This window comes from Pseudophryne corroboree, chromosome 12, assembly GCF_028390025.1.
Source record: "Pseudophryne corroboree isolate aPseCor3 chromosome 12, aPseCor3.hap2, whole genome shotgun sequence".
Classification (NCBI taxonomy): Eukaryota; Metazoa; Chordata; class Amphibia; order Anura; family Myobatrachidae; genus Pseudophryne; species Pseudophryne corroboree.
The window spans coordinates 9,310,028-9,328,226 of NC_086455.1; the positions used below are offsets into that span (position 1 = coordinate 9,310,028).

The 18,199-nt window shown below is 46.9% G+C and overlaps 1 protein-coding gene across 1 annotated transcript in view; it reads left to right on the forward strand.

The window, feature by feature from the left end:
* The window catches only part of LOC134980785 (hemicentin-1-like), a 102,533-nt gene that overhangs the window by 51,038 nt on the left and 33,296 nt on the right, over nt 1–18,199 (forward strand). Inside the window, exons 5-6 of the mRNA XM_063947752.1 lie at nt 1,732–2,010; nt 5,845–6,123. Of these exons, the coding sequence (XP_063803822.1) occupies nt 1,732–2,010; nt 5,845–6,123 (558 nt within the window). The remainder of the gene's footprint in view (nt 1–1,731; nt 2,011–5,844; nt 6,124–18,199) is intronic.

An 18,199-nucleotide genomic window follows, 5' to 3' on the forward strand; every position in this document is an offset into this window, starting at 1 on the left:
AAAGAAAGAAAAAAAAACCACGGTTAGGTGGTATATACAATTATGGACGGGCTGCCGAGTGCCGACACAGAGGTAGCCACAGCCGTGAACTACCGCACTGTACTGTGTCTGCTGCTAATATATAGACTGGTTGATAAAGAGATAGTATACTCGTAACTAGTATGTATGTATAAAGAAAGAAAAAAAAACCACGGTTAGGTGGTATATACAATTATGGACGGGCTGCCGAGTGCCGACACAGAGGTAGCCACAGCCGTGAACTACCGCACTGTACTGTGTCTGCTGCTAATATATAGACTGGTTGATAAAGAGATAGTATACTCGTAACTAGTATGTATGTATAAAGAAAGAAAAAAAAAACCACGGTTAGGTGGTATATACAATTATGGACGGGCTGCCGAGTGCCGACACAGAGGTAGCCACAGCCGTGAACTACCGCACTGTACTGTGTCTGCTGCTAATATAGACTGGTTGATAAAGAGATAGTATACTACTAATATTATATATACTGGTGGTCAGGTCACTGGTCACTAGTCACACTGGCAGTGGCACTCCTGCAGCAAAAGTGTGCACTGTTTAATTTTAATATAATATTATGTACTCCTGGCTCCTGCTATAACCTATAACTGGCACTGCAGTAGTGCTCCCCAGTCTCCCCCACAATTATAAGCTGTGTGAGCTGAGCAGTCAGACAGATATATAATATATATAGATGATGCAGCACACTGGCCTGAGCCTGAGCAGTGCACACAGATATGGTATGTGACTGACTGAGTCACTGTGTGTATCGCTTTTTTCAGGCAGAGAACGGATATATTAAATAAACTGCACTGTGTGTCTGGTGGTCACTCACTATATAATATATTATGTACTCCTGGCTCCTGCTATAACCTATAACTGGCACTGCAGTAGTGCTCCCCAGTCTCCCCCACAATTATAAGCTGTGTGAGCTGAGCAGTCAGACAGATATATATAATATTATTTATATATAGATAATAGATGATGCAGCACACTGGCCTGAGCAGTGCACACAGATATGGTATGTGACTGAGTCACTGTGTGCTGTGTATCGCTTTTTTCAGGCAGAGAACGGATTATAAATAAAACTGGTGGTCACTGGTCACTATCAGCAAAACTCTGCACTGTACTGAGTACTCCTAATGCTCCCCAAAATTAGTAAATCAAGTGTCTCTCTAATCTATTCTAAACGGAGAGGACGCCAGCCACGTCCTCTCCCTATCAATCTCAATGCACGTGTGAAAATGGCGGCGACGCGCGGCTCCTTATATAGAATCCGAGTCTCGCGATAGAATCCGAGCCTCGCGAGAATCCGACAGCGTCATGATGACGTTCGGGCGCGCTCGGGTTAACCGAGCAAGGCGGGAAGATCCGAGTCGCTCGGACCCGTGAAAAAAAACATGAAGTTCTGGCGGGTTCGGATTCAGAGAAACCGAACCCGCTCATCTCTAATGAAATTGTCATCATTGTTGTCTAGACTTGCACCAGCCACATACCAGGGGCAAAAGACCTGCCAGAAACAGGCATCCCAACTGCGTCCGCACACCTACATCAGCCACAGAAGTTGGGCTACCTGCCGATTACACACATGCGCTCCGTGTGCCCCATACATTCAGGGGATCCTTAATATATGCGAGTACCCACAAAAATGGGTGTTTCAATAGATATGCCCCAAAATGAGACTTTATTTTTATATTGTATCCTCTCTTTCAGCCACGTTTAGTGATCCAACAATAAGAACTGGTCCATCATCAGTGACAGAGGGCGATGAGATGACTCTGACCTGTGACACAGCACGTAACCCGGTCACAGCTACTACAGGACTGCTGATTGCTTTCTACAGAGGTGAGAAGGAAGTGCAGGAATTCAGTACATCAGCTACATACAGAGTTACGTCAGCTAAGGAGGAGGATTCTGGGAGATATCACTGTGATGTGACTTCCCCCACCGGCGGACTGACAAAGGAGAGCAACGTGTTATCTATTCATATTGGTGAGTGTGGGACACTGATATCATGTCCGTGTACTTCCCAGCATTGCATAGGGCAACATTAGGACACAAACTGAATACAACCCCCTCCCCCGAGCCACACTAATATCTACATACACTGTGCCCCCAAATGGGAAATTCTCTACTTTTATTTCCAAAACTAGGGCTGCCATATCATAAATGGGACATTTGAAGATATATTGTGTATGTTCATATGGTAATTATGGGAAATATACAGTATTTATTTTATGGGCCTGTTCACCACCCAACAGTGTAATAGCATGTGTTATTTTTTCATAATCATAACACAAGCAGTTAGTGCAGATGGCATTTAATGCAAATTAGTAGTGCACTAAGAAGGTCAGTGCAGGCAGCATACAAGGCAGAGGTGAGTTCTATAGTTTAGGTCAGGATAAAATCACCGGGACTTGTTCTAGCACCCTTGCAGCAAACGAGGACTAATTAAGCAACTGGAAGTTTGCAATTAGCTTAATTACTCACCTTCCAAAGTGGTGTCTTCTTCTCCAACATCGGGGTCTGGACTCCTGCAGCAGTGGTGAGTGTGAAAGTGTGTGTGAGTAATGTTCACGCAAGGCTGTTTTAGCAGGGCACCACGTCCTGCCCTTTTACCAAAAGCCTGCCTGTGCCTTCCAAACTGTGGGTGAGAAAATATGCAGTTGCTGATCACCAAAGCTGGGTGAGTAGATGCCGTGCACATGTATTCTATTGTTTTTTCTGTGGAGGCCAATGTTTGTGTTTTTTTTCCTGTGGAGGCCTATATATATATATTTTTTCTTTCCTCTGGGGGACTGATGGTGTGCAATGGCAATTTTAAAATATTGTTCGGTGTGCCACAAGTCAAAAATAGGCAGAAAAGTGCTAGGCATTCCCCCAAACATGACAGCAATGGTGCCACGCCTCCCTCCCCTGCCAGCCACGCCCCTATTCAGGCATGCATAGTACCCTTGCCTGCACCCTGGTGCCCTGCCTGGCTGCAATCTAGCTGGAATACTATGTGAATGTGTGTGCGCATGGGTATCCGGTCTCTAGGTCGACCACACTTAGGTCGACAATGTTTAGATAGACCACTATTGGTCAACAGTAAGGAGGTTGACATCGTCTCTAGGTCGACATGACAGAAGGTTGACATTAGTTTAAAAAAAATTTTTTAAACTTTTTCATGCTTTACGATCCACGTGGACTACAATTGGGAACTTTGCACGAAGCATGGTGAGTGAGCGAAGCAAGCCATGCAAGGGGACACGGTGCACTAATTGGGGATCCCGGTCACTCTACAGAGAATACGACACCAAAAAAAAAAAACCTCATGTTGATCTTTTGTCCTGTCGACCTTGTACATGTCGACCTAGAGACCATGTCAACCTACTTACTGTTGACCAATAGTGGTCGACCTAGACACTGTTGTGGTTGACCTTATGATCCACACCAGTGCGCATGCCCTCCGGTGTGTGTGACCCCTGCGTGAGTTTCATCCCCTCAGAGGCAGCAACTAGAAAAACTACATCTCCCAGCAGCCCCCGAGCCTCCCAGCAGCCAGCTATCCCTCCCAGCAGCCCACTTCCCTTTGGGAAGATGAAGGGGAGACCACCGGGAGCCGCAAAGACCACCGGACAGGTACACATTTATTTCTTTTTCACACGCCGCAGGGTTTTCAGAGCTGAAAGCTCTGCGACCATTTTTTAAAGATGGGATAGTACGGGTATCTGGAGCACGCATACCCACGGTAATCCAAAATTGGGCGTGAGTTTTTTTTGCGGAGAAAACCTTAAGCCCAATTGAATTCCTCCCTTACTATTCCCAACCTTGGGTCTTATCAACACCTGCATGCAGAGCCGTTACTAGAGTTTTTGGAGACCTGTGCCCTTCCATTTTTTGAAAGGGACATAAGCGCATGCCTCACAGAGAAGGGACATGACAAAATTGATCCCAGAGAAAGCCCGTGCTATGATGCCTCTTCATTTACATACATATATATATATATATATATATATATATATATATATATATATATATAGGTCCAGTAGTAACGGCACTCGGAGATTAATGTTTCGGGGCAGCAAACCCCATCCTCAGAATGAACATAGCATGTTGCTATGTTCATTCTGAGGACGGGGCTTGCTGCCCCGAAACGTTAATGACTTGAATTATATTTTTTTCACCTTCTATGGTCTCCGAGTGCCGTTACTACCGGACCTGTATTATGCTTTACAAACAGGCACCGGAGCAAGTTGTTCTTAGGTTGTGAGTGCTGGCTGATACTGGACATATATATATATATATATATAGACACATCCTCTTTATACCACATTCATGCACTCAACCTGAGGGTTCGCCACCATTCAGCCAAAATACCCCTCGTTAAATAACACATTTCAATATACTGCCACACCCAGGACTAAGGGTCCTAAACTGATAGCTGAGGGTCCCCTTTTTTCAGGATTACCAGATTTTTTAAATCGGCCATGGGTAAGCACTGATCCTCATCTGAGAATGTTAATTCCTCTTCCCAGCCAGATATCTCGTGTTGTCTGTACCTCCTGAGAGGTGTCCCCAGTACATCCTGAAAGGTGGAACACTCTAGTATTTTTATCCCATTGAAAGCTAAGAAATCTATTTCCAGGAACTGGAGATATCTGCAGTCAAGCATGCTGCCCTCCCACCAGAAAATGATGAATATTAAGCCCACTCCACTATCCACCCCTCCCCTGCGTATTAAACATCCTCTCCCACCCTGGAAATCATGTACCAGGCCCCTTCATTCAGTCCAATGCCCCCTTCTACAGTTTAGTGTTCTCCTTCCCACCCCATCTCCCACCATCCATGCAGTAAAAGAGTAATTAGCAGAAATTACTGCTCCAGGTCCTACATGCTTAGCGGAAGATAGAACAGAAGATTGAACACCTCCTACCGCCTGCAGGACATCAAATCTGCCGCTGATAGCACCTCCCACCCCTTCCGCTGGAGGATGGGTAGGGGTCCCAGTGCATTGATTTGCCCAGGGGCCCACACTGCTGTTCAGATGGCCTTGGCTGCATCCAAGCCAAACACCCAGCCACCGAGCCACTTGATCCCACATAAAAACTGCAATGTCTACCTATATGAAGCTACCTGTACCCCGTAAAAAAATAACCAGCACCATAATCAAACAGATCCATGCAGTGTGCAGCCACACATATAATCCCTGTGCAGCTGCACACTACATAGATCTGCCCAGTTGTAATGCTGATCACCTCTTTACACAGTACAAGGTAAACTTCAAATTGTTAGAACTCTCCAGCTTGGAATTCTCTAGCTTTCTATGTAAGGGCAGATAGCTCAATGACTAGAGGGTCCAACTGCAGTGTCATAGGCAATGGGTGTGTATCCTGAGCACATCAGCATCCTGAAATGTAATAAAGGACAGTGCGTCTGAACAGCAAACAGTTATCAATTCAAGTCCATGAATGTTGTGTAGGTATTAGCGACAAAAGAGGTGGGGGTAAGAGACAGGGGCGGTCAGGAGATGCTAGGCTTCAGAAAGGGGGAAAGCTGCAAGTGAAAGTAATTAGATAATTCATAATTGACAAGTGCTGCCCTGCAACGCTATGTGCGGAGCACACGCTGCACACACCTACTTATGGCCCTGGTCACACAGTGGCTGCACTACACTGTGATGGGGACATTATATATTCTGCAGGTTACATATATACCTGTGCACAGCAAACACCCAAGCACTATAGTACAACATGGTATCTGCATCTCTCTGTAGCACTCGCTGGCTGTAAAGGACCCACATGTCACACTGTACCCAGTATTTGGTCTTATCATCTGTTTCAGCCACGTTTAGTGCTCCACGTATAAGAACTGGTCCATCATCAGTGACAGAGGGCGATGAGATGACTCTGACCTGTGACACAACACGTTCCCCGGTCACAGCTACTACAGGACTACACTTTGCTTTCTACAGAGATGAGCAGAATGTGCAGGAATTCAGTACATCAGCTACATACAGAGTTACGTCTGCTAAGGATGAGGATTCTGGGACATATCGCTGCGCTGTGAGGTCTCCCACCAGCAGACTGACCAAGAGGAGCAACGTGTTATCTATTCATATAGGTGAGTGTGGGAGACTGATATCATATGGCTGTATACTCATTGCATAGGGCAGCATCAGGGCACAAAATTAACACAACCCCCTCCACCGATCCACACTCCAGGGGGGCCCACACCACAAACACTGCACCCATGTTGTTGTAATACTTGCCTTTGCGGAGTTCAGCGACGGGCACTGCAGCAGCGGCAATAATCCCATCAGAAATTGCAACCGTGCATGCGCAGTATGAAATTTGTCTCCGGACCATGGCGGGCGCCATGTTTCCAGAGACCTGCACATTTGCAGTAGACTCTGGCAGAGTGCTGGAGCCTACGGCGCCATGGAGAAGCAGAGAGCCCACCCGGAGTCTGCACACGTCTCCTCTCTTAAAATGCCCCTGCAATCACTGATAGTCAAAATAATTTTGAGAAACTCTTCCAATTAACATGGAGTATCAGTGAAGTTCTTAGCACAAATTTGGCCAAATATGTGGGTCCATCTACCCCGTCCAGGTGATCTCAATAGATGGGTCCCTAACATCTCAAATACAATCACATTATATATATTTAATAAAGCTTTTCTTTAACATAGAGCCCATTTTAATATGTAGCCAGCAGTGTAGGAGGGTAGACGGAAGGGGTGCCAATACCAAAATAAAGGAGCCTTAACTTCAGTTGTACAATAAACACATAAATATGGAGGAAACTGGGGGAATTGGACGGCACACCCTATTTCTAACATAACAAAAGGAGATATTGTGTATGTCCAAATGGTTAACTACGAGAAATAAATTTACAATATATATATAAATATAGGACAACTACTGAAATATTTTCAGGTATAGTGTATGTATATATATATATATATATATATATATATATGTGTAATAGGAGTATAGCGCTACTTGTGATGGAAAAATCACCTAAAGAGTTTTAAAAAACACTTATATGTAAAAAACACTCCCTTATGAATAATAGGGTGTCAGCCATCCCCTAAAATTTCAGCATTGGTAAGATGCTGTATAGTGTTAGGATGAATATGGATAGGTAGGGGTTCTGGCGACCAACTGGTGTTTATATAAAAAATATTTAGAGGACTAAAATGCAATTTATAAAGGACATGGTAAAAAAGCCTTTTTTGTAAAAAAGTTAAAACAATTTATTTTGCAAAATACATAAAAACACTAGTTTTGAGCAGAAACTGTTTTTTTTACATATAACTACATATATGATAAAATGTGGTAAAACAGTATATAACCTAAAAAATTGGGTATGTAAAAAAGTATATAAAACACTTAAGACATAAAAGGAATAAAGGAAATTGTAACTATTAAAAATAGCTTAACTTAAGATGGAGGGTCATACAGGATATTCCAACGCGTTTCGTCAGTCTGACTTCATCAAGGGGTGATGCAGTCAGACTGATGAAACGCATTGGAATATCCTGTATGATATAAATTGTTTTAACTTTTTTACAAAAAAGGCTTTTTTACCATGTCCTTTATAAATTGCATTTTAGTCCTCTAAATATTTTTTATATAAACACCAGTTGGTCGCCAGAACCCCTACCTATCCATATTCATATATATATATATATATATATATGTATACACACACACATATATATATATATATATATATATATATGTAATCAAAAGGACACTATACCTGAAAATATCGTAGTTGTATGTATTTTAGATTTTAGAGCTCACCACCCTGCAGTGTGATAATAGGATTTTGATTACCTGCCGGTAAATCCTTTTCTTGTAGTCCGTACAGGATGCTGGGGTCCATATTAGTACCACCAGGAGCCATTGGCACTTTAAGAGTTTAAGAGTGTGGGCTGGCTCCTCCCTCTATGCCCCTCCTACCAGACTCATCATAGAAACTGCGCCCGAGGAGAAGACATACTTCGAGAGAAGGATTTACACAGATAGTGGCGAGATTCATACCAGCTCACACAAACATGCGAATACGGCCAACATGCCGGAACAACTCAGCAACAGCTGAAACATACAAATGCAGAACTTACCTAGGAACCAGGTAATACTGAACCATAAAACTAATGCAGGAAAACGAAGCGCTGGGCGGGCGCCCAGCATCCTCTACGGACTACGAGAAAAGGATTTACCAGCAGGTAATTAAAATCCTATTTTATCTTACGTTCTAGAGGATGCATGGGGATGTACCAAAGCTCCCAGTACGGGAGGGAGAGCGCGGATGCTCCTGCAATACTGCCTGACCAAACTTGAGGTCATCAGAGGCCAGAGTATCAAACTTGTAAAACTTGGCAAACGTGTTCGAACCAGACCAAGTAGCAGCTCACCACAGCTGTAAGGCCGAGACACCCCGGGCAGCCGCCCAGGAAGAACCCACTTTACGAGTAGAGTGGGCCTTAACCGATTTCAGACACGGCAATCCTGCCGTAGAATACGCATGCTGGATAGTGAACCTGATCCAGCGCGAAGCAGGACACCCAATTTTCTTGGGATCGTAGAGGACAAATAGAGAGTCAGGTTTCCTATGACGAGCAGTCCTCTTCACATAGATCTTCAAAGCCCGTACAACATCCAAGGCCTTTGATGCAATTGAGGAGTCAGTAGCCACTGGCACCAAAATAGGTTGGTTGATATGGAACGCCGATACCAACCTTAGGCAGGAACTATGGACAAGTCCCAAGTTCCGCCCTGTCTTCATGGAAGATCAGATAAGGACTTTTGCAAGATAAAGCCCCCAATTCCAACACGCGTTGGGCAGAAGCCAAGGTCAACAGAGTGACCGCCTTCCACGTGAGAAACTTGATGTCAGCCTCTAGTAGAGGCTCAAACCAAGCAGATTGTAGGAACTGCAACACCACATCTAGATCCCAGGGTGCCGTTAGCGCCACAAAGGGAGGCTGGATGTGTAGAACCCCTTTCAAAAAGGTCTGAACCTCAGGGAGAACAGCCAATTGTTTTTGAAAGAAGATGGACAGAGCAGAGATTTGGAGCTTGATGGATCCCAATCTCAGGCCCATATCCACTCCTGCTTGCAGGAAAAGGAGAAAACGTCCAAGTTGAAACTCCACTGCAGGAAACTTCCTGGCTTCACACCAAGAAACATATTTCTTCCAAATACGGTGGTAATGTTTAGACATCATCCCCTTCCTAGCCTGAATCAGGGTAGGAATGACCTCACTCGGAATACCTTTCCGAGCTAAGATCTGGCGTTCAACCGCCATGCCGTCAAACGTAGCCGTGGTAAGTCTTAATAGTCCAACTATTAAGCAGCAGATCCTCCCGAAGAGGTAAGGGCCTTGGATCTTCCAGCAGAAGATCCAGTATATCCGCATACCAAGCCCTCCTTGGCCAGTCCGGAGCAATGAGGTTTGCCAGAGCCTTTGTTCATCTTACCAGCTGAAGGACCTTTGGAATCGGAGGAAGTGGAGGGAACACATACATTGACGTGAACACCCACGGTGTTACCAGTGCGTCCACCAGCTTCTTGTTGAGGCGGGAGGCCATCATGTCTATGTAAGGAACCCCCCACCAACCGGTTACCTCCTCGAACACCTCCGGATGGAGGCCCCACTCCCCTGGATGGAGATCGTGTCTGCTGAGGAAGTCTGCTTCCCAGTTGTCTACTCCCAGAATGTAGATTGCCGGCATCACTACAGCGTGCCTTTCTGCCCAGAGGAGGATTCTGTCGGTTTATGTAGGCCACTGTGGTCACGTTGTCCGACTGCACCTGAACAGCCCGATCCTGTAGAAGGTGTGCTGCTTGCAGAAGGGCGCTGTACACGGCCCTTAGCTCCAGGATGTTTATTGGGAGAAGAGATTCTTGATTCGACCACCTTCCTTGGAAGGTTTCCCCTAGAGCGACTGCTCCCCAACCTCTTAGACTTGCATCTGTGGTTAAAAGGATCCAGTCCTGAATTCCGAACCTTCAGCCTTCCAGAAGGTGAGGAAGTTGTAGCCACCAGAGGAGTGAAATCCTGGCTTTCGGAGACAAGCGTATCATCTGGTGCATGTGTAGGTGAGAGCCCGACCACTGGTCCAATAGGTCCAGCTGAAAAGGTCGAGCATGAAACCTGCCATACTACAGAGCCTCGTAGGCGGCAACCATCTTTCCCAGAAGGCGTATGCATTGATGAGCCGATACCCAGGTAAGCCTTAGGACATCCCGTACCATTGCTTGAATCACCAACGCTTTCTCCACCGGGAGAAATACCCTCTGCACTTCCGTGTCGAGGATCATTCCCAGGAAAGTCAGCCACCTTGTCGGTTCCAGATGAGATTTTGGAAGGTTTAGGATCCAACCTTGCCTCCTGAGCAGTTGTGTCGTGAGCGCAATGGACCACAACAACCTTTTCCTGGACAACGCCTTGATCAGGAGATCATCCAGATATGGAATTATGTTTACCCCCTGTTTGCGGAGGAGAACCATCATCTCCGCCATCACCTTGGTGAAGATCCTTGGTGCTGTGGAGAGGCCAAACGGCAGCGCCTGTAACTGATAGTGATCGTCCATCAGACCAAACCGGAGATATGCTTGATGCGGCGCCCAAATGGGAATGTGGAGGTAAGTATCCTTGATGTCCAGAGACACCAGGAACTCCCCCTCCGTCAGTCCTGAGATGACAGCTCTCAGAGATTCCATCTTGAATTTGAACTCCCTGAGATAAGGATTCAAAGACTTAAAGTTTAGAATAGGCCGTACCGAACCATCGTTTGAATAATAACCCTTGTTCCACTGCTGAAGTGGGACCGGAACAATTACCTCTGACACCACCAATCTCCTGATGGCCTCCAGAAGAATTGTCCTGTCTGCCAACAGGGCTGGCAAGCCTGACTTGAAGAAGCGGTGAGGCAGGGGATCTTGAAACTCCAGTCTGTACCCCCTGGACACTATATCCAGTACCCAGGGATCCAGACCCGACGACACCCAGACGTGGCTGAACTGCCGGAGTCTTGCCCCCACCTGACCTTCCTCCAGGCCGAGCTGTCCACCATCATGCGGAGTACTTAGCAGTGGCGTGCGGTGAGGTCAGAGGCTGGTGAGGCACTACAGCCATAATGTCCGGCGAATCCTGCCGATGACCCCTACCGCCGCCGAGCCAATGCCCGCTACTGCCTCTGAGCCGATGCCTGCTGCCACCGCCAATGGCTTACAAACTTGCCCATCATCAACTGACCCAGCCCTCCGCCACTAATTTGCAACTCAATCCGATGCCGCCAATGCCCGCCGCCTGCCTGCTCATCATACCTGTGATATATTGTACATTTTTATAGAAAAAAAAATAAAAATTAGTGTTTGGGACTGGGAAGGGAGTGGGAGGAGGACATGAATGCAATTTTGTTGTCCAGGGCTTCCATTAACTTAATGGAGAAGGGTCTGAATGGGTTAAAAAAAAAAATGTGTGAGGTCCCCCTTCCTAAGTATAACCAGCCCCGGGCTCTTTGAGCCGGTCCTGGTTGTTTAAATACTGGGAAAAAATTGGACAGGGGTTCCCCATATTTAGACAACCAGCACCGGGCTCTTAGACCAGTCCTGGTTCCAAAAATACGGGGGACAAAAGATGTAGGGGTCCCCCGTATTTTTAAAACCAGCACCATGCTCCACTAGCCAGGTACATAATGCCACAGCCGGGGGACACATTTATGTAGGTCCCTGCGGCAGTGGCATTACTTCCCCCAACTAGTCAACCCTGGCTGGGGTTCCCTGGAGGAGTGGGGACCCCTTAAATCAAGGGGTCCCCCCCTCCAGGCACCCAAGGGCCAGGGGTGAAGCCCGAGGCTGTCCCCAGCACCCCTGGGCGGTGGGTGCCGGGCTGATAGCCATAAGTGTGCATTAAAAAAATATTGTTTTTTGTTGTGGAACTACAAGGCCCAGCAAGCGGGGAAATAACGGGCCTGCTGGTACCTGTAGTTCTACAACAACAAAAAATACCCAAATAAAAACACAACACACACACCGTGAAAGTAAAAATTTATTAAAACACGCTTACACACTCACACATACTTAACTACATCCCACGCCGGTCACGTCCACTTGTCCATGTAGAATCCAATAGGTGGTTCCTGTAAAAAATAAGAATTTACTCACCGGTAATTCTATTTCTCGTAGTCCGTAGTGGATGCTGGGACTCCGTAAGGACCATGGGGAATAGCGGCTCCGCAGGAGACTGGGCACAACTAAAAGAAAGCTTTTGGTCTAACTGGTGTGCACTGGCTCCTCCCTCTATGACCCTCCTCCAGACTTCAGTTAGGATACTGTGCCCGGAAGAGCTGACACAATAAGGAAGGATTTTGAATCCCGGGTAAGACTCATACCAGCCACGCCAATGACACCGTATAACTCGTGATACAATACCCAGTTAACAGTATGACAATAACTGAGCTTCTCAAGAGATGGCTCAACAATAACCCTTTAGTTAAACAATAACTATATACAAGTATTGCAGACAATCCGCACTTGGGATGGGCGCCCAGCATCCACTACGGACTACGAGAAATAGAATTACCGGTGAGTAAATTCTTATTTTCTCTGACGTCCTAAGTGGATGCTGGGACTCCGTAAGGACCATGGGGATTATACCAAAGCTCCCAAACAGGCGGGAGAGTGCGGATGACTCTGCAGCACCGAATGGGCAAACTCTAGGTCCTCCTCAGCCAGGGTGTCAAACTTGTAGAATTTAGCAAATGTGTTTGACCCCGACCAAGTAGCTGCTCGGCAAAGTTGTAGAGCCGAGACCCCTCGGGCAGCCGCCCAAGAAGAGCCCACCTTCCTCGTGGAATGGGCTTTCACTGATTTAGGATGCGGCAGTCTAGCCGCAGAATGTGCAAGCTGAATCGTACTACAGATCCAGCGAGCAATAGTCTGCTTTGAAGCAGGTGCACCCAACTTGTTGGGCGCATACAGGATAAATAGCGAGTCAGTCTTTCTGACTCCAGCTGTCCTGGAAACATAAATTTTCACGGCCCTGACTACGTCCAACAACTTGGAAGCCTCCAAGTCTTTTGTAGCCGCAGGCACCACGATAGGTTGGTTCAGATGAAAGGCTGATACCACCTTAGGGAGAAACTGGGGACGAGTCCTCAATTCTGCCCTATCCATATGGAAAATCAGATAAGGGCTTTTACATGACAAAGCCGCCAATTCTGACACACGCCTGGCCGAAGCCAAGGCCAACAACATGACCACTTTCCACGTGAGATATTTCAGTTCCACGGTTTTAAGTGGCTCAAATCAATGTGACTTTAGGAAATCCAACACCACGTTGAGATCCCAAGGTGCCACTGGAGGCACAAAAGGGGGCTGAATATGCAGCACTCCCTTAACAAAAGTCTGAACTTCAGGTAGTGAAGCCAGTTCTCTCTGGAAGAAAATCGATAGAGCCGAAATCTGGACCTTAATGGAACCCAATTTGAGGCCCTTAGTCACCCCTGACCCCGGAACTAGCGAGCGGTGGGCCCATGTGCGACAAAATCCTTTGGGCCCCCCTACCCCCCTCATCCCATCCAAGTCCACCCCCTCACCCCTGGAGATGATCTGGTGAGGGGGACCTGCTCAGGGCCAGAGAAATGGATGCCTAGCAACAGTGCTGTAACTAGACATTTTAACACTGTGTGCAAAAAACAGTATCGGAGCCCTCCCCTACTCCATGCAAAACAGGGGCAGTGCGCGCCAAAGGCGCGCGCAAAAAATAGGGGCGTGGCTTCGTGGGGAAGGGGTGTGGCCACAAAATAATACCAATTCATATAACGGTGCACAGTAGTTTCCATTATTAAAATGACGCTGCACAGTAGCACCACTACACCAGGTAGAGACCCTTTTACACCCTACGGCAGACAGATTCCCCTTTTTACACATTACGGCAGACAGCATCCCCTTTTTTACACATTACGGCAGACAGCGTCCCCATTTTTACACATTACGGCAGACAGTGTCAACCTTTTACACATTATGGCAGACAGCGTCCCCTTTTCATTACGGCAGACAGCGTCCCCTTTTTACACATTACGGCAGACAGCGTCAACCTTTTACACATTATGGCAGACAACGTCCCCTTTTCATTACGGCAGACAGCGTCCCCACTTTTACACATTACGGCAGTCCCATTTTTACAAGGCAAGAGATGCAAACTCAATATAAAAATAAATAAATAAAATAAATACATTATATATATATATATATATATATATATATATATATAAAATTGTGTTTATACATATGCAACACAATTAAAGACATTTCAAAATAACTAATTCCTACTAGGGGCTGTTGCTGCACATAGGGAATGACCAGCAGCTCCAGCTCCTCTCGCTCCCTTCCATTATGACAGTGGGCGCCGGGGACGGCCACGAGATGTTGGCGTGATGCTTGTCAGATCCACGGCACCCAAACACACGAGAGAGAGAGAGAAAGCCGAGGGAGGGGCGGAATATAAACAGGAAGGGGGAGGAGCTGAGTTAGCTGCCCCTCCTCGCTTTCCTGATTGACATCTTGCAGCAGCATTTTATTATAGGAGGACGTGTGGAGGAGGAGGCGCTGGAGAGAGCGTTCCCTCCTTACAGCAGCAGCAGCCAGTGAGACCTAACCGACCAGTAAGCTTGTATGAGGGAGGGACGGACCCTCCTCCCTCTTCGGCCGGGACCCCTCCTTCCCCTTCAGCCGGGCTGCCGCAGGCGCTGAGTGTGTTACACAGGCGGCGGGAGGCAGCCACGGCAGCGTGTCTGGTGCTGCCCTGATCTATTAATGACATGGGCGGGCGGCGGGACGCAGACACGACGGGAGCGTTGCTGGTGCCTGGTGTGCGGCGGCCGCGGCATGATGCAATGAGTCATTGTGACTCATTGTAATGCCGGCGACTGTGGGCCCTTTGAGTGCGGCAGTGCCCCAGTGCAATGCACTGGCTGCACTGCCAGTAGTTCCGCCCCTGAGGAGTAGGTCTGGAGCTACTCAAAAACGGCATGACATGTTTTCCTAGCAATTCTGCTAATCTTTCGTTTGCACTTCTGCTAAGATCAGATACACTCCCAGAGGGCGGCGGCTTAGCGTTTGCACTGCTGCTAAAAGCAGCTAGCGAGCGATCAACTCGGAATGAGGGCCATAATGCCTAAAGTAGTAGTGCCCCTTATGCACATAATGCCCCAGTAGTAGTGCCCCCCTTATACACATAATGCCCCAGTAGTAGTGCCCCTTATGCATAATGCCCACAGAGGTGCCACTTATTCAAATAATGGCCACAGTAGTAGTGCCACTTATACATAATGCCCACAGTATTTGCGCCCCTTATACACATGCCTCCAGTAGTAGCGCCACTTATGCACATGATGCCACAGTAGTAGTGCCCCTTATACACATAATGCCCCAGTAGTAGTGCCACTTATACACATAATGCCCTCAGTAATAGCACCCCTTATACACATAATTCCCATAGTAGTAGTGCCCCTTATACACACAATGCCTCCAGTAGTAGTACCACTTATGCACATAATGCCCACAGTAGTAGTGCTGCTTTTACACATAATGCCCACTGTAGACGTGCCACTTATACCCATAATGCCCACAGTAGTAGTGCCGCTTATACACATAATGGTCCCAGTAGTAGTGATGCTTATACATAATGCCCATAGTAGTAGCGCCCCTTATACATAATATCGACAGTAGTAGTGCTGCTGTACACATGATGCCCTAAGTAGTAGTGCCGCTTATACATAATACCCATAGTAGTTGTGCCCCTCATACATAATGGCCACAGTATTAGCGCTCCTTATACATAATGCCCACAGAAGTGCCACTAATACACATAGAGGGTTATTCAGAGATGAATGCAGATTGCTGCATTTGCAGGTGGATCTGTGTTCATCTCTGCACATGCTGAGGGCCGCCCAGTACAGGACAAGGCCACCCAGCAGTGTAAGGCCACCTCCCATTGCGTCCACAATCTAATTGCGAATGCATCAGATCTAGTGTTGACCCCTGGGAGCTGCGCTGCCAGACAGTCAGCGACCATCTTTTTTTATCAGAGGGACATCACATGCAGCTTCCCCCGAAAATGATCCCTGCCTATGCCTGTTCGCCTCACTCCACGTCGCTGCCCCGAAAACACCCGCCGCTGTTAATCAAATTGTGGTAATATCCAGCAGGGAGGCAACTGCAATGTGCATGCCCGGGCAGCCGCAATTCAGCACATGCGCAGTTTTACAATTTTGGCAAACTGCGATGCGGGCCGCAATAGCGGCCAGGTCTGAATGACCCCCTTAATGCCTATACACAAACACATTAACACTTTTTCTTGCTCGCTCCGCATCCCTCCACTTACCCAACAAAGTCTGGCTGGCCTGATCTGTAGTAGCTCATCCTCTCTGTCTGGCATACAGCAGCCCTGGTCTAGTGTAGTTCCGCCCCTCCAGTCCTGTGTAGCTCCACCCTTTTTCTGGTCAAATTCAGGGGGGGCGGGAGAATGCTTCAAGCTGCCGGTGCTGCCTGTCATACAGTATGACAGGCGCATTGGCAGCTGGCAGCACCAGGGGACATCAGTAGGGTTGCAGAACAGGGAGAACCCTCTCCCTTCTCTGCATCCTTTTGAGTGGGTAGCGTTGGCTCTGTGTGTATTGTAAGAAATTATTCATATCCTACTGACTTGAAGTGACACCAGTCTTTGCTGAATTGTCACGAGCCAGAGTTATAGAACTTCTTATTTAACTTTGCGGTGCCTCTCCAGGCTGGCGCTGCAGTCCGCTCTCACCATGCCATTACACTGCTAGCGGGTAGCGCTGAGATCTGTATGCGAGCACCGCTCCCAGCGGGCGCTGAAGTCTGTCCACACTGCTGTTGCCCAGCACTTCCCTCAGTTTCATGCTGTCTCCAGGCTTTGCTCTCTGCAGCTTTATGCTTCTCCTTCATTACTCCAGAGTTTAGGTCTACTTCCTCCAGAGCCGGCCACAGGCATAGGCAAACCAGGCAATTGCCTAGGGCATTTGCTATGCCCAGGGGCATCAGCAGCTTCTGTTGATTAAAATGATATGCAGCATGCCTATATTCTGTGTGTAGCATTTCATATGCAGATACAGCCACAGTCTCACACAGTATATATGCGTGCCACATATCATTTTAATCAGCAGAAGCTGCTTGTGCATCCTAGCCACATAGCAAAGCAAATAAGATGCATTTTCATAAAAAAAGGTGTGCCCGACGTTAGCATTGAGGCAAGATTTATGAGGACACATCTGTATCCAAGCAGAGGCAGAGGTCACAGTGCTAGTGGCAATGTGAGTGCTGTGTGCATGTGAGTGGGTTGGTTGTGCAGTAGTGTTCAGAATATGTGTAAGGAGCATTATGTGTGTCATGTAAAATGTATTAATAATGTGCAACATATGTGTACGGGGCACTATGTGTGTCATTATGTGTATAAGGGCATTAATAATGTGCGGCATATGTGTAACAGGGTACTACTGTATGTGTGTCATTATGTGTACAGGGGCACTAATAATGTGCAGCAAATGTGTAGGGGGCACTATGTGTGTCATTATGTGTATAAGGGCATTAATAATGGTTTGGCATATGTGTAAGGGACATTATGTGTAAAAGGGCATTAATAAAGGTTGTCATAATGTGTAAGGCGCATTATGTTTATAAGGACATTAATAAGGTGTCTCATGTGTAAGGGGCATTACTGTGTGGAATGTGTGTAAATGCAATACTAATGTGTGGCATTGTGTATAAGGTGCTCTACTATGTGGCGTTGCGTATAGAAAGGGCACTACTGTGTTGTCTAATGTGAATAAAGAGCAATAGGGTGTGGTGTAATGTGAATAAGGAGCAATTCAGTGTGATGTAATGTGAATAAGGGGCTCTACTGTGAGGAGTAACGTTTATAAGGTAAAGTGATACTACTGTGGGATGTAATATGAATTATGAACACTATCGCATGATCATATGTGAATAAAGTTGCAGTACTGTGTGGCGTAATTGGGGTTATTGTGTGGCCATGCCCTTTGCCAGCAAAAACACACCCTTTTTTGGGCTGTGCGCCAAATGTGCGAACTGTTCCTATTTAAAATATAGGGGGTACAAGGTCAGAGGCGGAACCAGCGGTGGTGCTAGGGGGCATCAG